Here is a 24,211-nt window from a genome sequence, read left to right as displayed (position 1 = left end):
ATGCATGGTGAATTTTCGTTCAGTGCACCGCAAGGTCCATGTATCATATTTTTACAACAATATCATATAGCCCCTTATCGACATTTTCATCAGGTATTTCAGCGGAAATCACATCATCAATTTCGTTAGAAGTAATTTTATTATGTAGCCAGATTAGTATATGTGCGTGTGGCAAACCTCGTTTTTGACATTCCACTGAGTACATCCAGCATCGCACTGACCCAAACACTTCAAATTTTACTATGTAGATTATCAGTGATTTAAACTTTTGCAGGAAGACACGGGCCGTAATGTCATGTCTATGAACCGCCGATTGTCCTTGAAGTAAAAGCTGCTGTATCTCGTCCCAAGATTGATTACACGTAAATGTAATAAATAAATCTGGACGACCATAGAGACGAACATACGCAATAGCATCTTGAGCATATTCATGCATATGACGGGGACTGCCAGCATATGACGAAGGTGAAATCGTTAATCTTCCAACGTTTGTGGTATTACCGTCATTTACAATTGCATCTCGCAAATGAATGTATTGTTCAGAGCGGAGCTTGGTCTGATTCAGACGGATATATAGCAAACGTTCTGATTCAATTTTTGCATACATATCAACGACATATTGGTGAAACAATTGACGGCATTTTAAAATATAATTGTCTTCATCCTGCCGAAACATTAGTCTATAGGAATAATAATGCATTGCACTGCATTTCTTATTCATTTCTTTGTTAGTGGCTTGATTCATCAATTTAATATTAAAGTGATAGCCGTCGGCTCCATCCCAAAAAATGATAGGATATTGTAGGGCATCGTAGCATCGATGAGTTTCAGCAATTCTTACCAACTGAGCGTTTCGCTTATGAAGAATAATATCTCGAGGTAAAACCTGATCACCGACCATCACGATTGCCACTTCGTCGATAGTTGGAGCATTGTATCTACGCACATGTTGGCCAGGAGACGTTTTGTCAGCGGAAATAACAATTTTATGCGTATCAGTAGGCATCAAATCGATGGCTGTTTTGAACAGACGCACTAAATTATTATTTTCGTGGACAAGATGTTGCAATTGGGAAACGATTGTCCTTTCAACGTTGGGAGAAATTTCTCAACGTGCATTCAACCCAGAATTTCTATCACTGATGAAGTACGAATAATTGTAAAAATTTATGATTCTCGCCTGAGAATTGTAGAAGGGACAGCTGCTCTATGATAAATTTGCCCTTTTACTTTGAAAGTAGGGATAAATTGATCTGGATTTTCGATTTGGGCACCAAACGACGTCATTTGGAAACATGAGTTATATTTTCTGATGTGTGATAAAAAACGCTTAGATTCTGACGTAGTTCCAGTAAGCAAAGGCTTCAATGGCTCTGGTGGTGCAGCCAATAGAGGAAGTTTAAGTTTTCCTGAGGCGCAACACATTCCCATTGTTTCACCATTGAATATCAAGGCCTTGCAATTGGGACAAATTTTAGACATAGTCCTGATTTGAACACATCTACTCAAGCTATAATCATCGACTTTGCTGTACCTGAATGCCAGGCAATAATTTTCAGGTTGCTCTTGTGATTCCTTGGCACGCTTTCTTTTCTTACTTTCTCTATCAGCCGCAAGCCTGTTTTCTTGCTGTTCTTGTGATTCCTCGGCACGCTTTCTTTTTTCATTTTCTCTTTTAGCAGCAAGTCTGGTTTCGCGTTGCTCTTGTGATTCCTCGGCAAACTTTCTGTTCTTACTTTCTCTATCAGCGGCAAGCCTGTTTTCTTGCTGTTCTTGTGATTCCTCGGCACGCCTTTTTTTTCACTTTCTCTTTTAGCAGCAAGTCTGGTTTCGCGTTGCTCTTGTGATTTCTCGGCACGCTTTCATTTCTTACTTTCTCTATCAGCAGCAAGTTTTTTGGCATATACTCTTTGAGCAGCTTCCTCGGCTGTTGACATTGTAGGTTCTTCAGTCATTTTACAATTAAACATTTTTCCGTGAACGAATGTCTTAAATACCTTTAATGACGTCATCGTCATAATGACGACATGACGACCTGATGAAATGACTTCACTCGACAAAGAGACACACTAATGACGTCATCGTCATAATGACGACATGACGACCTGATGACATGACGTCACTCGACACACATACACACAGACAACTTATTTTTATATATATAGATTTATTAAACTTATTGATTATCGTGGGATTATTGTTTTCAAACCTTTGAAGCTTTTGGAAGTAAACTTGTATGTGTTGTAAAATTTTTATCAGCAGCCATTTTTAAGTCTACTATATTCCTTGTGTTTTGTTTCTAAAATTGTCGCTGTAAATATGAAATTTTTCAATTTCACTAGAAGTGAAAAAATCCTTCAACAGTTCTACATTACCGTTTCAGTCGTTTAGTGGTACATCACAAATATCAATGATAGAAGAAGATATAGTATTAAATTCTGGTTTTAAGATGAATTAGAATAAACGATGGAAAAATAGATATTCATTTTTAGAGGAAACAAGTACATTTCATAACTCTCAAATTATATACATTACACGAGTTCTTCAGAAAATTAGAAATGGTCTAAGTGGGTTTAGTAAATGATTTTACAAAGTTATTTATAAGTTAAAAATAAGATTTTTTTACGAATCCTAAAGGAAGTTTAACGCTCTCTAGCCTAGAGGAAAGCAAGAAATTTACCCAATCCGTTTCAAGAAAACCGAAGAAGAAAATCTTAAAAAAAAGTGTGAGCACCAGCATGTCGCCTGTATAACAAGAAGTCCTCCTCGGCTTGAAAAAAGAAAACAATTCAAATTGTAAAAATTTTAAGAAAGTTAGCGATCAAAATTCAAAGAAAATCAAATGAAAAATCAAACCAATATGTACAATTACTATTCCTTGCAAAGGCCACAGAAATAGAATTTGCGTGAATATCCAATGATAGAGGAACAGATGGTGAAATATTGACTATAGAGGGAAGAAAAAAAGATCAGTGAGTATTTGAAAAGGGGCAAAAATTAAATTTATTTTTAAATTACATATAATATCTTATTAGTTTCTATAGGAAACTTCAATCCCAAATTCATTTTGGAAATGACAAATGAATATTTTAAAGCTCAGCAAAATGGACAAACAAGCTCCAAATTAGCGATTTTCATATAAACTAACAGGAAGGAGTATGACCGAGTCCAGTGAGTTTGAAGGCTTGCTACGTGTTGAATGATTTTCCCCAAAACAATTTTTCAAACATTTCAGGGACTTCAATCAGGGCGAAAGGGTGTCTCCTTTCAAAAACACCTTTTTTTCTATCGTTATTTAAAAAATTGGAAATGGACAAATGGACAAATAGACATATGTCCATTCCATGGACAAATTTGTCCATGGAAATGGACAAATGAACATTTTAAAGCTCAGCAAAATGGACGAACAAGCTACAAATTAGCGATTTTTATATAAACTAACAGGAAGGAGAATGACCGAATCCAGTGAGTTTGAAGGTTCACTACATGTTGAATGATTATCCCCAAAACAACACATTTCAGGGACATTAATCAGGGAGAAAAGGTGTCCCCTATAGATTTTAAAAACACCTTTTTTCTATCGTTATCTAAAAAAATCGAAAAAAGTTGTCGCAAACGAAAACTCATATCGAAGACAATCGGAAAGCGTCATAAAATACAGATTATACAAAATTAAACACAACTAAGAAGCTTTAACGTAGTCTATATGGTCTTTCTAATCTATAAGAGAAGTAGTATGGCAATATGCACTACGGGGCTTACAACCGTATTTGGAAATGAAAGCTTCCCTATAATAAAGAAGATACAAGTTTATTTGGGAACTAAAGCTTGCCTATACTACAGACTCAACGCCTAAGCTTGTCCATACAATTCATTTGCATACTTCCATGAGAATCGCATTTGCATACAGCCTATTAGAGCCTAGCAACCAATCATAGCAACCATATCCAATATAAGACTGTGTTTTCAAGGTAGTTCATATTAATAAGAAAATTCAGTTTAGTTCACTCGGGTTTAATAAAAATATGTACACTCATAACTTACGTAATATCTCTTCTCTTAGCAAAACTGCATGCTGAGTCCCTTCATGCCTGAAAACTTACTAAGCACTATGGCTCTCCCTCTACTCCTCGAGAAAACCATAGCCCCAGCCTTCAATATCATCCTTGCTAGTCCCTGCCATTTCATACAGAAGCAAACCACCCCAATTTCAAAGTAAAACTAATTACTCAATAATGACTAAATTTTTTTATCTATTTAAATTCTTTAGTCACTTCAACATATTTCAAAACAAGATATTATTTATTCTCTTTTTGAAAAAACCAAGGGAGCTCCTACCTCTCAGTTCAAGTGGAAGGGTATTGTAAGCCTTAGCACAAACGATGCCAGGCGAAAAGTCCGAACTCACTTTGGCATATATCAAACATAGATCTGTGCAGATAGTCTTGTAATTGGAAGATACTTTTTTTGGCTACCAAACAGAATAGATTCCTAAAAGGCGGTGGAAGCAAGACGGAGAAAAACCTGAAAGCAAAAACCAAACAGGAAAGCTCAAACAGCGATTTCAGCGAGAGATTTTCTTCTGTGTGTTTGATGATCTTCAAGGCATTCCTGTGAATGGAATCCAGCTTTTTTTCAGATGGGATTTCAACGTCGACAGCTATACAATTGCACAATACAATAAATGGCTTTTGATGAGTACATTGCAGAGAAGGGTAAGGGTTTTATGTGGGACTGTGTGCTTTAATTTATTCATGATACCCAGATTCCTTGAAAGCTTTAGTTCTACAGCATGGACGTAGGTAAGGAAAGAAAGGTTTTCATCCGCTATTACTCGTAAATTTTTGCATATCCATTCATCGGTTGTTGAACCTTTCCACGAGACGTAACAATTCCTCTTATTTCCGGGTGAAGGGTTCCTACACTAGAAAATAATAGGATGCAAGATTTTCCGACATTGATAACAAGTTTGTTGGCATCCATTAACAGGTTGTTGTTTCATCCCACAGGTAGGATGATTTCAAGCTTCCGCTGTAGTAAAGGCATGTCGAGTCTGTAGCAGGTCATTGTAGTGTCGTCGGCGAATGCTATAAGTTCATCTTGCTCTTTCGTGATATCCTCAGATGTTACATCAAGGCATCGGTTACACCATTTTGGAACGTTACGGTCTGAGTTTAGGACACGAGTTAGGTCATTTACATGGACTAAAAACAAAAAAAGGACCAAAGATCGATCCTAAAGGCACGCTGAATTTCACAGTAGTGTCATTCTTTGGGTCGTCACCAAAGTATATACACCTATTTTGAAGGTAAGATTGAAGTAAGAAAATCTTTTTTTTTCAATAAATTGGTAAAGTAGTTTTTGCAAGGGTTTTTCAAAACTTTTGAAAAAAGATAATATTGATATGGATCAGAAGTTCAATGGATTGTCCTGAGGGCCACCTTTAAGCAGATGGATTAATCTCGCTTTTTTCAGTATCGAAGGAAATCAGCCCTTCCTAGAGACAAGTTTACCAAATAAGTTAATGGCTCTAGGATAGACGGGAGGACTGCTTTCAGCGCTTTCGTATGTATCCGGTCAAATCCAGATACTGACATGGCTTTCAAGGTATTTACTATTAGCTCTGGCTCAGTTGATTTCACAAGAATTATTGCAATTGATTTGGTGCATGCTGAGCCAAGGTAATGCTTGTAAGGTTTTTGGGGACTTTTCGCAGAATTAGCTGTATTTTCTCCAATCTCTGCGAAAAATGTACTAAGTTCTTTTGAAACCTGAATGGGTTCCGTAACAGCCTCTCCGTTGACAAAAATAGTTGAAGGCAATTCTGCTCTCTTATTATTTGGTCGTAAAACCGAGTTAATGACCTTCCAGATTTTTCGTCCATCTTTCCACCTTTCCGATAGTTTGTTATTCTCATAATCTCTTTTTGCTTTTTTCAGAACTGATACGAAGAAACTTACTTTTGTATAGCCACTTAAGTTATACTAGGATTTTATAACACAAATCAATCTTATTAATTTTTTTTCATTTTGTATATGTATCTTGTAGGTTTTAACAATGTCTATTTTATGTAAAAATAGATTCTATTAATATATGTTTATTTCATAAGTTTACCTTAATAGGCTTCATCTCTGTGCGTTTTGCGCATTATATTCAAATAAATCAAAGTTCTTTTTTTCATCCTAGCCGCTTTCATAAATTTAAAAACGAACATTGAATATATGTGCAAGTATAGGGATCAGAAGAGTTCATAATTCATTTATTTATCCATTGCTATACTTTATAAGAATAAAGGTTTGGGACAGTTGTTTCTTCGTGTGTGTGTACTTTTTGTTTAGTCTGAAGAGATCAAAGTCTAGTAATCTATTTGTGGCTAATCTTTATACCTATTATTGGGAATAACAAATTTTTGTTATTTCAACAATGAATTTTATAATTTTAAAGATAAGCTTCTTTTCCTTGTGCTTGGACAATAAAATTTACGACTTTGTAAAAAAAAACACTATTTACCTGGGAAAAAACTAATATGTGTTACTTTTTCTCTTATATAAGTCTTAAAAATTGATAAAAATGTGTTAATTAGTCAAGATTATTTGGCGTGTTTACAAAAACATATGTTAAACAACCTAATATATTTGCGAAAATTAAGCAATTTCTAGAACCTAAATTATAAAGGCTGATAAGATCATAAATAAAAGCTTTCTTTTCTTCTTTATTTAAGCTACTAGTCTGTTTTGGAAAGTATAGCCATAATGGGCCTCTTATTAATATTTTTCTGTTCATTGTTGGTAATATACCTTATGCTCTGGTTAACTCAAAGATGGCGGGATTTGAACTTTTTCAAGAGACTTGGCATTCCAGGACCAGAGCCAAGCTTCATTACAGGCAATATATTTGCAGCCCGATGGTCTATGGACAACGTAGGAGAGTGCATCAGCAAATGGAGAAAAGAGTATGGCGATGCTTTCGGATATTACTGGGGCACAGTTCCTCACATCATGCTTTCAGATTTGGACCTAGTAAAGGAGGTACTTGTGAGCGACTTTAATTCATACCGAAATCGGAACAATCAGCTGTCCACCCAGTATCCAGAATTCAGCATGGCTCTACAAGGTTTGTTACTGAACTCTGTTCAGGTCTTTAGTTATAATTTTATTTCGATGGGGCCCTGGCCCACAGAATCAAGGGTGTTTTGGACACTAGTCTTCTGAGAATTCCATGTTTTTTCCAACTAGCATAATCACAGCTATTATAATATTTAATAGTTAATGAGAATAATACGAGACATACTTTCAAAAAGAAACCGCAAATATTGATGTAGCTGTAGTAATTAGTTTTTGTTATAAATTTACATCCCAATCAAAAGGGGATTAAAAATAAAACCAATTATCCTTTTCATCTTTTGAGGCCGACAAGTATTTAAAGGGTATTTACAACTATTTGAATAACTTTTAAATTGTAACTCTCCTTAATTGATTACTGGTAAAAGTACTACCAGTAAAATGTTCAAAGGTGCATCAAATATTCAAATGCTCTATTATTTGATATAATATTTAAATGAGGGTTAATCCTAAAATCCAAAGAAAATTGTTTAGTATTAATTTGACAAAAAAAACAACAAGTAAACCATAAACAAAAAACAAGACCTGAGGGTAGTCTTGATCCAAAGAAACACCAATGTCTTACAAAGAAAAGTGAAGGCCTTATTAAACATACGATCAGCAGAAATAAAAACCCGTAATAATTCAAACTCAAAACGACCAGGAATCACTATTATAGAATAAAGGAAACCGAAAACGAACAGGAATTAAATAAACAATCCAAACATACAAACATATAAATGAACAAATAAATCTTAAGATGAGTATAAGTTAAATTGAATATGCAAATCAATCTGAAAACGAGTAAAAATCACAACAAAAAAGACTTTGTCTACATTGCCTTATTACTATTGCCTACTGCATATTTAGATTCTGTGTTTTTTAGGTCTCATTAATTCTGTAACAGCAATTTCTATCCGTTCTGAATCGAAAATTTTCAAACTCATAAGTTATAGATATTTCAATTTTGGACAATTTTTAACAAAATGGCTATTTGGAAATGTTAAACAGGTGAATTTGGGCAAAAAAGTGCGCGAAGAAGGAGACTGGTTATCTTCTGTTCACTTTTGACTCTTCAAAAGAGCAAACAATTTCTGATTTCCAATCGAATAAGCCTTATCCAGAGTTTATATGAACACTCCTTCCACAAAAGACTTTATGTATTAGCGATAGCGATGGGTAACTTGCATAATTTATAGCCCTTTTCCCCAGTGCTATATGGAGGGAGGGGAGCTAAACCCAGAACCATAGTTATTTGATATTTGGTTTCATTTTTAAAAATATTGACTGAATGCACACGGGAATAAGAGGGCATGGAGTGGAGGGGGGTTGGGAGCTAGTTGCCTACCAGTTACTTTTGAGTTTTCAAATGGGAACTAGAACATTCAATTTCAAATCAAATGAGCTTTCTCCAAAGTACATAGGACCACTTTTCCATAAAAAGCTTGTACACCCCTGGGGCATAGCTTATAATCCTTACCCCCGGGCTTCGATGGGTGTGTTGACCCTGGATGCATTGCTATATGATCTTTCGACTATTCTGAACAAAATAATTATCTCAAAATTTCAATTTGATGCATTTGAGGATAACAGGGCGTGGAGAAGGAGCTAGTTGCCCTTTTTGCAACTTAAAACACTTGCCCCCGGGATCTGGAAGTTTGTGTTGACACAGCAGCTTTTTTAATCTGATCTTTGGGCTATTTTAAACAAATTTGCTATCTCAAAACTTTAGTTGGATGCGCTTGGGGAAAAGGGGGATTAGGGGAGGGGGAATAATTGCCCTCCAATCACTTTTGACTCTTAAAAAGGGAACTGGAACTTCGTATTTCCAATTTAATAAGCTTCCTCAGCAGCTTATAAGATGACCATCCCTTTTATAAGGACCTTGTATGCCCCCAGGACGAAACTTACAATGCTTGCATCCAGGCTCTTGGGGAATGTGTTTATCCCAGAGTTTTGTTACTTCATCATTGGACTTTTATTTTTTTAGCTAAATGGTTACCTTAAAATTTTGATCAGATTCATTTGGGGAAAAAGGGCTTGGTGGGCGCCAGTCGCCATCCGATCACTTTTGCCTCTTAAAAACGCTAGAGCTTCACTTTCCAATCAACTTAGTCCCATATGAAGTTTATATGACAATCCTATCACTAAAACTTTATATGGCCCCAGACAAAACTTACGACAATTGCCCCCGGGCTCTCCAGGGTTATGCCGACTGCGGTAACTATTTTTAACAAAATGGCTATCTAAAAACTTTGGTCGGATGCCTTTGTTGAAAAAAGAGCTCGGGGGGAGAGTGTGTTTCCTCCATTTTACTCTTTAAAAGGGTGCTAACAATTCTAAATTTCAATTGAATAAGACCCCTTTGACGTTTATACGACCATCCCTTCCACAAAAACCTCATCTATCCCCAGGGCATTACTTACAACACAGGCCTCCGGATTTCGGGGGCACTGGCGACACTTTTGTTATTTGATTTTTGAATTATTTTTAACAAAATGGCTTAAATATTTTTAACATTATTTATCTCAAAATTTTGATCGGATACATTCGGGAAAATGGACTTGGGGGGATAGTTGAACTTCCAAATTCCAATCAAATAAGCCCTATGTAAAGTTTATACGATCATCCCTTCTGTGAAGACATTAGATGCCCCCAGGGCATAACTTATAACACTTGCCCCTGGGTTTTGGTGGGTTGTGTCGACCCTATAGTTTTGTTATCTCATCTTTGATCTATTTTTAACAAGGTGACCATCTCAAATTGCTATTGGATGTATTCGAGGGGGAGGGCTGGGAGATTAGTTGACATCTGATCACTTTAGACTCTTAAAAAGGACACTAGAATTTTCGATTATCAATCGAATAGGCCACCCTATCCGTTTGGAGTGCCTGTGGAAATATATATATATATATATATATATATATATATATATATATATATATATATATATATATATATATATATATATATATATATATATATATATATATATATATATATATATATATATATATATATGTATATATATATATATATATATATATATATATATATATATATATATATATATATATATATATATATATATATATATATATATATAAATACATACATATATATATATATATATATATATATATATATATATATATATATATATAAATACATATATAATATATTATATATATATATATAATATATTATATATGTATTTATATATATATATATATATATATATATATATATATATATGTATTTATATATATATATATATATATATATATATATATATATATATATATATATATATATATATATATATATATATATATATATATATATATATATATATATATATATATATATATATATATATATATATATATATATATATATAATAAAATATATCTGAATGTAAGGAGCAACATTAAAAGCTAAAACGAATATACATTATTCTGTATACAAAGGGGTTCCCCCTCCCCAATACCTTGCTCATTACAGATACCTTACTTCCTATTCCAGTTAAACGGCCCTTGTGTTTCAGGAGCCATTCTTAAGAAAATTGGGATAGACAGTCAAACTTTAGCATAAAGAGCAAGGTATTGAGGAGGGAGCAACGTTTTATATACGGAATAATTTCTGTTCGGTACGAATCTTGTTGTTGGTCCTTACTTTCAGTAACAACAAACTTTTTTATTTAATTTCTGATCATTCTTCAAATAACACCGGTAAATCTGTTTCACCCTCCATGAAATACCCCCCCCCCCAAAAAAAATGAAAACCCCTATGTGGAGATCCATCCATTGTAAAGTACACCCCCCCCCCCATCCAAATTTCCTCCAGACTGTTCCATCGTCGCTGAAAATCCCCCTTAAGATTTCTCCTAGAGGATTCAGCCTGAAAAATTCTCCTTACCACACTTTTATTTCAAAAAGAATTTAATTTCTATTATGTTTCTGGATCACTCCGGAAACGCCCCTTCTGTTTTTCTGGAGATTAGAACACGCGGAAAATGGCCCCCGGATAAATACCCCGGAACATCACCTTATGCAACATTAAGTTGGCAAAGATAATGTAAAACAAATCAGAAAAATTTAATATAGGAATTCTATAAAAAATCTCGAGTGTAAAATTTCCCCTAAGAATTCTGCCCCCAGATAATTCCCTCCGCAAGGACGATTCTTCCCATAGAAATCCAAACCAAGTACCCCCTCTCCCAAATAAATTGCATCTATACTTGCCAATATCTAATACTTTATGTACAATTGAGCAAATTTCATAATATACTGACCTCTCCCCACTGAATATGGGGGAAGGATTCATTTTACCACTAAAGACATGGTTATTTGATCTTTTAGCTATACCGAACAAAATGGCTATCCCAAAATTTTGGTCAGCTAATTTTGGGGAAAAGGGAATTGGGAAGGGGGCTCGTTGTTCTTTGATCTTTTTGGTTTTTTGATTTTTGTTTGACTGCACCCTTTCCCGATCTTCTAGGACGAATATTTTGATACGATTACCCCTTTATCGCATAGAAGATTTCAAGGCACTTTGATTTCGCTCAGCATCATGTCACAAACTATACTGAAAGTTTTACACATTTTCCAATCTCGGTATGAAAACCAATTCAATCCTTCATTTTCAGCTATAGTCAGGCAGGAGTAAAAGTAAGTAGAGATGGGTAGTGGTTCGAATAGAATCTTTTTTATACAACTTTGACCTTGTGATTGCCGTACGAAGCAACAACATGGTCAATGATAGAAGTTGAGGGTAACGCCACAATTATGGAAAGTTGTCACTCTGGCCATACACAATAGTCGGGAGGAACGCAGCCAAAAAAGAGTTGCGACTGGGGAGACATTGTGATAGTTATATCTACGTTAAAAACTCCACATACGATAAAACGTTGAGTAAGAAACTTGCCGAGAAGATTGCAGGCGGATTCAAACTGGTTATTTAAATTTGCAAGCAGATATACAGTATTTGGTAAATGATTTTCAAGCAAATAAAGTAATCAGTCTCTGCAAATAGCTTGCAAAAGAAGTGGGATAGGATAGCAAGACCATCAGATAGTCTACCTCTCCTTCTCACAATCGCACTGTGAAAGAGAAGATGAAAATAAAAAAATATTGGAAGCAGATTTTGGTGGTCTTCCGACACGGACTGAATCAGCACAAAGTCATTGGATTGCAATAACTGCGAAAGAATAGGGATTTGATTGGTTACTTTTCAATTAATATTCCACGGCAAAACTCAACGACTGAATCTCATTTTAAACCAGATTCACCTCTCATCAGAGCCTGTGCAACAGGGTATTTGTAACTGTAACATGGATGACTGTCTGATTTCAAAGAGCACATTTAGCGTGTTTCAGGTAGGGGGCTGATTGAGACCTTCCGCAGCCCTTTTCACCACAGTCGGAACAAAGAATTTTGCTTATATTGGTACTTGAAATATCACCACAGTCACCACAGTCGGTATTTGTAGTATCCAAGGGGTAGAAAAAAAACTCTTGAATAGGGAATCATTCGAAATCAATCGTTAATGGGAACGTCATTGCTCGTATTAATTCCTCTTTTGTTTCATTTTTAAGTTGTAAAGATTGTTGAGCTAATTTGCTTTACTTCGCTACAATCTGAAGTGACTTCGCCAAGTTGTAACCCAAACTCTAAAGAAGGAATTTTGATAAAAAAAAAAATAAGTCAAATGATTTGGTTTTTATATTTGTTCAAACTAAATAAAATTCATTTAGTTTAATATTGCCCATCAAAAGCTACGAGCCTGAGATACTTTGACTGATTATTGAAAAAGGGTGAAACCTCCCCATAAAGTCAAGCAATGTTGATGAAAACTCGATCGTCAGATTCAGCATATCAGAGAGCCCTGCCGTAGATGTTTCTAGCTTCCATCTACAAAACGGTGGATTTTATGTTTTTCTGTGATGAAAGATAACAGATTCGTCTAATTTGTTTGATTTCCCTATGGGGGATCGTGTCAAACTTGTTGTCCTAGAAGATTGATAGGAAATTGAAAGTACTGTTGCCATTTTTCAGAAACTAAAGCAATGTGAAAATAGAATTCTCTACCATTTTTAGGCTCAAAACTATGAATTAGCCCTAAAAAGAGCCAAATTTGGTGCACAATGACCCTGAAATAGCCAATAAATTTATGAATATCAAAAAACTATATGTGGGACTTCCTAGTTGTTCCAATTGCTTAATATTGCATGATACGCGATCTGAAGGGGTTATTTTGAACTTGGGAGAGTATCATTTTGTTTAAATTTAAATTTTATTTTTATTGGATTAGAAAAAAAATTAACAGCTCTCAGAAATGTTTCCAATTTCAGAAATTTTCATTTCGTTTCACGATTCCTGTGTAGCAGAAAAGTTTTTGTTTTATCTTGCTCTGTTCTCAAACCACTAGCCACTGACCATGAGAAAATATAGTGCTACTTTGTAACAGAATCAGCAATCATTAGAGGAAACGAACTTCAAAGGAAACGAATCGAGTAAAATTCAAATTTTAATAAATAAAAAAATGGATGGGTAGGGGCGAGTAGAGTAAATGAAAACAAAGGTTGGGCGTTGATTAGTTAGCTCATGTATCGTGGGAACTCTATAAAATGGAAATAAAACTTTTGATTTCAAAATGAACGAGCCTTTTCCGAAGTGTTTGAGACCATTCCTTGCATAAGAACCTTATAAATTAACAATGGACAGGCTTATAACTTACAACCCTTGCCTTGGGGACTCTGGGTCGTTTCAAAACAAGCTTTAATGGAAAAAAAATAAAAATATTCCAATATTGATAAAGCAAAAAGGGGAGATGGATAGAGGAGAGTAGAGAGATACCCAGGAGAAACTGAAACGGTTTTAAGTGAAGGTAGAAAAGAGAGAATGAGGACAGAGGACAGACGTTGATTAATAAGTTCATGGATCAAGGGGACGATGCATTTTCAGCAATTTCTATGAGGTTTTAGTTAAGGGAATATACAAGTTTTGTATTAAAACTATACAAAACGGGGGAGATCTAACTGTGTTATTGGTTTTCAGAGAATGCCTTGCATAAAAGGGTACTTATAAAGAAGATAACAAAATTAAATAGCAAATATTTTGGCAAAGATTTCCAACAAGCTGTCTTTGGTGCTCAAAAAAAGGAAAAAGAAAAACTAACAACGGGAGATTTTAGCCAAACAGAAATCTTGAAACGAACACGAAAGTTTACTCTGAAATTAAAAACCCGAAGTAAACTCGAACAGAAAGGACTGTAAGCCCAAACAGATCAGAGCAGGCCAGATGCTTGCTAATTAATTTTATTATTCATTTATTAATTTTCCTTCTTGGTCATACGTCATTTTAAAGCAACTGTGGTCTTAGAATGTATTTATAGCAGGTTACTAATGCAAATGCTAGAAAATCAATAATTTTAAATAAGGTCAATTTACACAAAATTATGTGCACTGTGTTGCTTTTACTTTGAAATTATTCTAACAAGTATACACGATAAAACTTAAAACGAATAGAAATTACTCCGTATATGAAAAGGGGCTTTTCCTCCTCAACGCTTCGCTCTTTACGCTAAGGATTGGCTCTTTCTCTTAACTCTACTTTTTGAAACAGTAAAAAACTTTAGCATAAAGAGCGGGGCGTTGTGGAGGAAAAGCCCCTTTCATATACAGAGTAATTTCTGCTCGTTTTAAGTTTTAATGCTGCTCCTTACTTTCATTAAAAAAAACTTGTTTTTTTATTTAATTTCTGGACGTTTTTGAATTAATGCATGTTTTGATCTTGGCTCTCCGCACGTAAATAATTAAAACGATATTTGCATATTAATTAATTGCAGTTAATCGGAAGATTTTGAGAAAAAGGAGCGAGGGAGGAGGTCTAGTTGCCCTCCAATTTTTGGATTACTTAAAAAAGCAACTAGAAGTTTTAATTTTTTACAGACGTTTTCATTGGTAAAAAATATACTTAACTTACGAATTAACTTACGTAACGAACTTCTATATTCGTATGTTTTTATTGCGTTTATGAGGGGGTTCAACTGTCGTCGATACCTCGTTCTTTACACTAAAGCTGAAATTTTTTCCCAATTCCTTAAGAATGACCTCTGAATCACAAAGGCCGTTGAATAAATAGTTGAAATTACTAAAAATACTTTAGCGTAAAGAGTGAGGTATAACGAGGAGGTAAACCCCTCATATGCGTAATAATATTTGTTTGTTTTAAGTTTTAATGCTGCTACTTACTTTAAGTAGAAAAAAACTTTTCATATTTTTTTTCCTTATTTTTTCAAAGAATGCTAGAAAATCCTGCGCCCCCTTCATTGAAATTCTCTTCCCCCATGATAAGGTTCTCCTTGGGAATATCCTCCCACGTACCCCCCCCCCCCCAAAAAAAAAAATTTTTCCCCTAAACCAAAAAAATCCCCCTGAAAACGTCTGTACACTTCCCAGTAATCATTACTATATGTAAACACAGGTCAAAGTTTGTAACTTGCAGCCCCTCCCACGGGGACTGCAGGGGAGTAAGTTGTCCCTAAGGACATAGTTATTAGGTATTTCAAATATAGTGAATAAAATGGCTATCTCAGAATTTTGATCCGTTGACTTTTGGGAAAAATGAGCGTGGGAGGGGGCCTAGGTGCCTTCCAATTTTTTGACTTTTATGACTTTTAAGATTTTATGACTTTTAGGGGGTGTTTCTCCGTATTTTCTAAAATGAAGCAAATTTTCTCAGGCTCGATACTTTTGATAGGTATAATTGATCTTGATGAATTTTATATATTTAAAATCAGCATTAAAATGCGATTCTTTTGATATAATTGTTGGTATCAAAATTCCATTTTTTTAGAGTTTCGGTTATTATTGAGTCGAGTCACTCCTTACTACAGTTCGTTACCACGAACTGTTTGAAACGGAGATTTATGCCTAATTACTCCTACGCTGTTATGATCAATTATAGTTTTTCTTATTTTTTAGTAGTAGAACAATTTTATTAGAAATAAATATTTCTTAATCAATAACACTACATAAGCGAAGCTTGCGCGGCTGTGCTAAATTCAAGAAAAATAAAGAGAGAATATGGAGAATGAGGAAATATGGAGAATTAATGGAATATTACCTACACATGTTTCATCTTTTTTCAATTCTAAATATAGTTTATTTTCCAATAAAAATAGTATGGAACAAAAATATCTCTCGCTGTAACTATTCCCAAAGTAAGCGGAATATGTTTGTATTGCTAAGCAAATTATTACCTTCTTGTTCCAGGACTTAAGGATGAAGAGTGGAAGCAAGTCCGTTCGATTTTAACTCCAGTGTTTACGCTTTCAAAAATGAAACATTTGTCGAAGTTCATGGCAGATTGTACAGAGAGGTTAAGGGAGGTTCTGGAGGTAATTTTCTAAGTTAATTTTTATTTATTTTTAATATCTCTTTAGTTATAATTGGTTGCTAGGAGCTAGTTGATCATTACAGATTTTTTTTTTAGCTGCATCATTATTGCAGAATATGCAGTGTTTTATCATTCTTCATTCCAATTATATAATTTATTCGTTGTATGAGTTTTTGATGTTGGTTAATCATTTTTTCAAAGTCTTGTAATTTGGAAAATAACCCTTTCGCGGTTTTGACGAAGTCATTTTAGGTCTTGACAAATTTGGAGTTTTGAAAATAAATTAAAAAGTAAATTAATTACACCAGAAGTTAATAGAGACCAGGAAAGAATAGACTTAGAAAATTAATGTAAACAAGACTATGTCTTGTTTAGACATATGATCAAGTTGACAGATTCTCTTACCTTGGTAGTATCGAACATTTTGTGGTAACAAACTGTAAGTAAGGAATGACTTGGCTCAATAGTAACCAAAATTCTAAAAAACGGAATTTTGATATTAATAGAAATATATAAAGGTTTGCGTTATTATGCTGATTCCAAATATATAAAATTCACTAGGATCAGTGTTACCCATCAAAAGCTACGAATCTGAAAAAAATGCCTCGGTTTTCGAAAGAAAGGGAAAGCAATCAAGGAATCTTAATGAAATTCACACAGTCAAATTCAGCGTACATGACAACCCTATTGCAGAAGTTTTAAGGTCCAATGTTCAAAAATGTGGAATTTCAAATTTTTTGCAAGAAGAAAGATTATGGATACGCTTTTGTTTGCTTTTTTTAGGGGTGATAACATTGAACCAATAGTTCTAGAATATCGGGAAATGACTCGTTTAAACGGAATTTGAAAGTTTTAATTCTCTTTACAAATGACAAAAAGATTAGGGCACAGCTAGTCCCCATCTCAACCCTGTTTTTTCTAAATGTTGACGGATTAAAATTTTTTGAAATAGCCATTTTTTTCAGCATGGTTAAAAATTCCACTAACTATGCCTTCTGCGGATAACAGTCTCTGGGGAAAGGTCTGTAAGTCATGAATTTTGCCCATTGTTTACGCATAGGATTTGTTATTGGGAGATATACAGACTTCTTTTTTTTTTGGGGGGGGGCTTCAAGGGGGAGAATTTTCCATAGGGAGGGAAATCACCGGGCAGTGAACTTTCCTAGGGAAATCTTACACTGGGGGAATTAGCCAGAGTTTATGAACGAAAGTATTTTTACTTATCTTACTTTATTTTTGCCGACTCAATTTTACATGTATAGATGTTAAGGAGAACGGTCGGAAATTTTTTTTTTACCAGGCTTGAATTGTTTAGAGTATCTCACCGTAGGGGAGGGGGACTTTACACGGGATAGATTCTCCATAGGGGAGTTTTCCACGGTATAAATTTTCCATTGGAAACTTTCTGCGGTAGCAAATTTCTACTGGGTGTTGGGTATGGGGCTATTCTCTGAAAGTTTTTCCACAAAGGATAAGATCTCCGGTATTATTTTAAAGAAAATCAGAAATAAAAGTATTTTTTAAATGAAAGTGATCTCAGTATTTTTTTTAAGTGAAAGAAAATCAGAAATAAAAGTATTTTTTAAATGAAAGTGCCATAAATTTTTTCCCTGGAATCCTCCGCGTGGAATTTTCCGAGTGGAATTTTCAGTTAGAATGCAATTTTCTCTATGGGAATTTCTAAGGGGGGGGGGGATATTTTGATGGATATGACTTTTCACGAAGGAATATTTTCGTGGGAGGAGAAATTTTCCACCAAGGGCGAGGCGGAGTTTCTGGCACTATTTAAGAACGGTAAGAAAATGAATAAAAAAACAAATTTTTACATTTAAAAGTAAGAAGCAGCATCAAACCTGAAACGAACAGAAATTAAAACCTATATTAAAGGGGTTGCCCCCTCCTCAAGACCTCGATCTTTACGCTAAAATTTGACATTTGACAAGGAAACGGACAAATGTTTGATCTTTGGTCTCCCGGAGACAAAAGACACCTCTGACACAGACTTGGTGATCAACCTAACTACAGGGAATGATTTGGGAGCTCACCTGCAGCATGACGACATTCGTGAGGTCGTACGCGTGGGAAGTCAAATAAATGGCACTAAACCACGCGTCTTAGTAGTCAAACTGAAGGACCCAATCGACACAATCAAGAAGCGACAGAAGATTCTTAGCGCAGCCCCAAATCTAAGAAAATCGACCAACGAACTTGTAAAAAACCAGGTCTACATAAACCCTGATCTAACACCAATGCAAAGGGCACAATTGGCACAACAGCGTTGAGCAAAGCCGAGACAAGGTCAGCAAGCACAGCAACACTCTAACGTTACTGGAAGCACCAATCCCAGGTCCAACGGGAACCAGAGAATGAGACAACAAGCGAGACCATCAAATGGTCCCAGCCAACGACAGCCGCAAAACTGACGAAAAAAAGGCCCAAGCCATACAAATGAATCCGAAAAAAAAATAAAATGCCTCTATTTCAACGCTGACTCTCTCATAAACAAAATGGAAGAAGCAAAGCAGGTTATCAAACTGGAAAATCCGGATATTGTTGCAATAGTAGAAGTTAAACCAAAATACTACAGATACTTACCTACCGTCGCAGAGCTCAGTATCGAAAATTATTATCTGTATGAACAAAATCTGGAAGAGAATACAGGTAGAGGGATAGTCTGCTATTGTCAAAAAGTCATCAACGTGCATCTAATATCGATGTCAACCGACACGATTGAGCCCAAAGAAAGTCTGTGAATCTGCATTAAGTCTAAGACGACCAGCGACACTGTTCTTGGGATCTGTTATCGTAGCCCCAACAACACTAACACATCCGACGAAGCTCTGTTCTCGCAAATAGCAGCATTCGCTAAGAATACCAATCAAAAGCTTGCTATTATAGGAGATTTCTATCTCCCTAGGATAGACTGGAATAGGCGATACACCACGGAATCTACTGCAAGCTTGACGAGTAGATTCCTGGACGGTATTAACGAACACTTTCTAGAGCAGCTAATATCTGAGCCAACAAGGATGCGGGGATCTGATACACCAAGTATCCTCGATTTGCTACTGGTAAGCGATGGAGATCTGGTATCAGATATTAAGCAGTTGTCCCCAATTGGTAAATCGGATCACTCGGTCATTGTGTTTATCTTGGAAACGGAGGTTTTGAGGACACGTGTGGCACCCAAACGTAACTACTACAGGGAGATTACGTCGCTATGAGAAGAGAGCTTTGGGATGTCAACTGGATTGAAGAATTCAGTGGGTTGGAGTCGTTAGACACCATTTACACAAGGTTCACTACGATTGTAGCCTCAATGGAGAACAATTTATTCCTAAGCACAAGAAATACACCCTTGTTGCATTACCTAAAGCCAATATTGAACTGATTAAAGCAAAACAAAAATCATGGAGAGACTACAAAAGCAATCGACAAAGTAACGACCGTTAGAAAACATTCAAGAGGCTCCGCATCAGGGTTCGGAAAGCAAAAAGAAGAGAAGGAAAGCTTAGAGAACGTAAATTAGCTTTATCCTTGAAAAAAAAACCAAAAAGTTTCTGGAAACATGTGAACAGCAAAAGGAAAAACAAAAGTAGAGTCTCATCTCTTTACGATCCCGTGAAACAAAAGCTGGTACACGACCCAACGGACAAGGCAAGTACTCTCAACAGACAGTTCTCTTCTGTTTTTACTCAGGAACCTGAGAACGAAGATCACTTTAGACGCGAGGAACTAATTCAGGGTCTAAGCGACTTGATAAGACCGATAGAGATCAACCATAGCGATGTTCTAAAGAAACTCGAAGAACGTAACCCAAGCAAGTCCACAGGCCCAGACAATCTACATCCAAAACTGCTCAAAGAACTTGCAACGGTAATAAAAGAGCCACTAGTCAACATTTAAAGAAAGTCTCTTGAACTCGGTGAGCTTCCCGCTATTTGGAAAAAAGCTATTGTCGTCCCAATATCCAAAGGTGGGAAACGAGAAGAACCATCAAACTACAGACCGATAAGCCTCACTAGTATCACGTGTAAAGTACTTGAGTCTCTTATTGCAGACCACACCCTAGAACACTTAAAACGTGAAAAAATACTTACCGAAAAGCAGTTTGGTTCTCTTAAGGAACGATCTGCAGAAATCCAACTGCTTTGTGCCACAAAATGATTGGAAGAAAAACATCGACAAAGGGTTCCAGATTGATCTCATATGCTTGGATCTCAAGAAAGCCTTTGACAAAGTTCCCCATAAGTGTCTCGCCCAAAAGCTCAGGAAATACGGTTTCTCCTCATCCGGGTCCTCATCCAGTCTTCTTCAATGGATTACAGACTTCTTAAGTGGCAAAAAGCAAGTTGTATGCGTAGAAGGTTGTCTCAGCAATACCGAAGAGGAAGTTCTTAGCGGAGTATCCCAGGGGTCAATCCTCGACCCTCTTCTGTTTAATCTCTACATCAACGACTTAGTTGAGGGCATCGAATCTGACATACTTCTCTACGCGGACGACACAAAGCTCTATCGTGTCATCTCGTCATGTGAAGACATTCACCACCTGCAGGCGGATCTCCAACGAATCGATGACTGGATGAAGAAGTGGATCATGGAAATCAATACCCAGAAAAGTCATATCCTCACTCTGGGTGCAACAAACTTTTCGTCCTCATACTCTCTTGGTTCTGCTGCACTCAGTCTTAGTAAAGAAGAAAGAAGCCTTGGCATCTTAGTGGATTCTGAACTGGACTTCAGTAGCCGCTGTGAAGCTGTCGTCATGAAGGCTTCCAAAGTTGCTGGTTTGATCAGAAGAAACTTCTCGTGCAAGGACGACAAAATGCTTGCTACGCTCTATAAGTCCCTTGTCCACCCGATTCTTGAGTATGGACATTGTTCTACAAGACCATGCTACAACAAGGACATAGTGACATTTTCTCCTTGTGCAAATTTAGAAGAAATGCAAATTAAAATTTTTGTTTTGTAGAGGCTTAACGGCCTGCCATAAAATTTGCGAATATATTTTATGCCAATTCTCTAAGAACGACTCCTGAAATAAAAGGGCCGTTTAATTACAATACAAAACTTTTTTTTAATTCTATAAGAAGCCTTAGTGTACAGGGCGAGGTCTAGAGGAAGGGGGGGGCTTTCATATACCTTATTATTTCTGTTTACTTTTTAGGTTTGATGTTGCTTCTCCTTTTCAGTTGAAAAAAACTTTTGTTTTTATATTTAAATATTAAAGAGACGGTGTGTGTAGTGGAGATGTTAAAAGTAGAATACCCGAGACCGAATGTGTTTTTTCATAGTTGAAGGAAGTTTGGACGAAATATAATTCTGAATCTTGGATGCTCTGACAAACGGAGGAAGATGCTAAATGCTTGGTGTTTTCCAGAGAAATTGCATACAGATTGGTCTGGGTATCCGGCTGACTGACAGTATTTCAAACAGTAGGCTGTTGGAAAAATGGACAAATTTAAATCCAGCTTTCTAGGGCTACAATGAGAAAAGGTTGAGATGGGTAAGCTAAGCTCTGTGGATGAAAGATGACAGATTCTGATTGTCCTTTTTGGCCAACCGTCAAGGAATGAACGGAAAGAAGATCATCCGCGGTGGGGTTGGGAGGATTTCGTAAAAAAGGAGGGGGTGGAAGGATATCGTAAAGAAAGATTTAAGGGAAATGAAAACCACCTGGGGGGGATTAAGAAGGACACTTTGAACACACTAGTAGGGAGGAGGAGCTTGCGTAGCTGTGTTGGCCTCAGGCACCTTGGTGGTGCTGTGAGTTTGTAGTAGCAGTAGTAATCATTCTTTTTCTATAGTGTAAATTTTCTTTTTGATTGAAGTAGACTATATTCCTTTATTTTGTAACCACTCGATTGTATAAAACTAAATTATCCAGGCCTGCAAGAGAAAGTAATCAAGCAATGGAATCATTCTCTCTTTGAGTTACAAGTGGTTCTATTGATCAAAGTAGACTTTAAAATTCTCTTATTTTTCTAATTTTTTCCTCTTATAAAGTTACTGCTACTTCTATGAAATCTTTCCTCCTCATTTGAAGAGGCATTGCTTCTCGTGTAGATCAAGTGGAAATATAAAAAAAAAATTTAGTAGCTCCTTCTATCATATGTAGGGTAGGACGAAGACTTCTTTGAAGACTTCACTGTTACATGTTCGATCATTGAAAAAATTTCCCTTTGACAACTCCACCAGAAAATATCTAACACATCAGCTTTTAAGGCGCTCACTTTTAGAGACATTATCATGGTCTTTAGTATCTTAATTTTAGGTGTTAGACATATCTTATTGTTCTTCTAAAAATTTTAAGTGACGAAAAAACCTTTTACCTTGACTATTTTATTTTATGCACTCCTACAAAAAGGATAAATGTAAAATAATAGTACCATTAACACTTAAAACCTACATATATTATCATAAAAAGGGCGAATTTTGTCCTCTAAGCCCCCTGCTATTTTCATTCAATTTGAATTTATTCTCAATGCATAAAAATTAAATGCTTAAAAAGGACAATCAGAGGAAAAATTTATTAAACTCTTTTGTCAAAATGCTTCCAGAATGATCAATTTATTATCATTTGTCTTAAACAATAAAAATTTACAACTCAAATTTTGCAAAGTCATACATACAACAACTGCCAACCGGGTGATTTGTTGCAACTCACTTTTATATTTCATTTCTAATTATCTAAAAGTAATTTTGAACTGAAAGTAAGGAGTGACGTCAAAAATTCCACAAACAGAAATTATTACGTATGTAAGGGAGCTGCTCACTCCTCATTACTTCACACTTTACGCTAAAGCTTATTTTATATTTTAAAATGGTTATTATTCCAATTAAACAACCCTTGTGTTTCAGGAGTCGTTCTAAAGGAATTGGGACAAAAAGTAAAACTTTAGCCTAAATAGCAAGGAAAAATAGAGGGACCGACCCCCTCATATAAGCAATAATTTATGTTCGTTCTAACTTTTGATGCTGCTCCTTACTTTCAGAGGGAAAAATTGTTTTTTATTTAATTTCTGATTGTATTTAAATAATATCAGGAAAGCCTGCTCAAATCCATAAGAAGTTCCTTATCCCCATGGAAAATTTCTCTCCAGAAACTTTTTCCCACGTAAAATACTCCCCCTGTACGAGAAAAAGCCCCCCGAACGATTAAATTCTAGCTGAAAATTACCCCGGGAGAATTTCTTACGGACTATTTCAGGTGAAATTTTTTTCTTTGTGCACTTTCATTTGAAAAAGTCTTCAATTTCTGATCGTTTTGAAAATCATGCTGAAAATCCCTTCCTTCGTTGAAAATTTTTCCCGCAATTAATCCCTCCACCCACCTCCTAATAAAAGCTGCTCATGTTTTAAGTTCCCTCTGGACAATTAGTCCCGTTGAAAACTCCCCCATGGAGAATTTCCATTGAGTATTCCAGCCCGTGTGAAACTCCCCCGGACAATTCTCCTTAGAATGTCCGCATATAAAATTTAGTTGGCGAGGAGACATTAAGACAAATAAAAAGAATTTCGTCTAGGAATTCTAGTAAATTCTCCGAATGTAAAAACTTTCCCTGGAAAATTCAACCCCCCCAAAACTTCCCTTTCCACGAAGTATTATCCCCCTGAAACATTTCCCCATAAGAAAATTCATTACTAAAAAGTGTCTATATACTTCCCAATAACAAATACTATTTGTAAACAATAGTAAAATTATTGTAA

General features: G+C 35.6%; 1 protein-coding gene across 1 annotated transcript in view; it reads left to right on the top strand.

The window, feature by feature from the left end:
• Window positions 1-6,715: 6,715 nt before the first annotated feature.
• LOC136025343 (cytochrome P450 3A9-like) overlaps window positions 6,716-24,211 on the top strand; it is a 108,146-nt gene continuing 90,650 nt past the window's right edge. The window contains exons 1-2 of the mRNA XM_065701266.1: window positions 6,716-7,113; window positions 16,378-16,502. Of these exons, the coding sequence (XP_065557338.1) occupies window positions 6,753-7,113; window positions 16,378-16,502 (486 nt within the window). The 5' untranslated portion in view covers window positions 6,716-6,752. The remainder of the gene's footprint in view (window positions 7,114-16,377; window positions 16,503-24,211) is intronic.

The sequence above is a fragment of the Artemia franciscana genome, chromosome 3, assembly GCF_032884065.1.
Source record: "Artemia franciscana chromosome 3, ASM3288406v1, whole genome shotgun sequence".
NCBI lineage: Eukaryota > Metazoa > Arthropoda > Branchiopoda > Anostraca > Artemiidae > Artemia > Artemia franciscana.
This window is presented reverse-complemented; position numbering and strand designations above follow the sequence as displayed.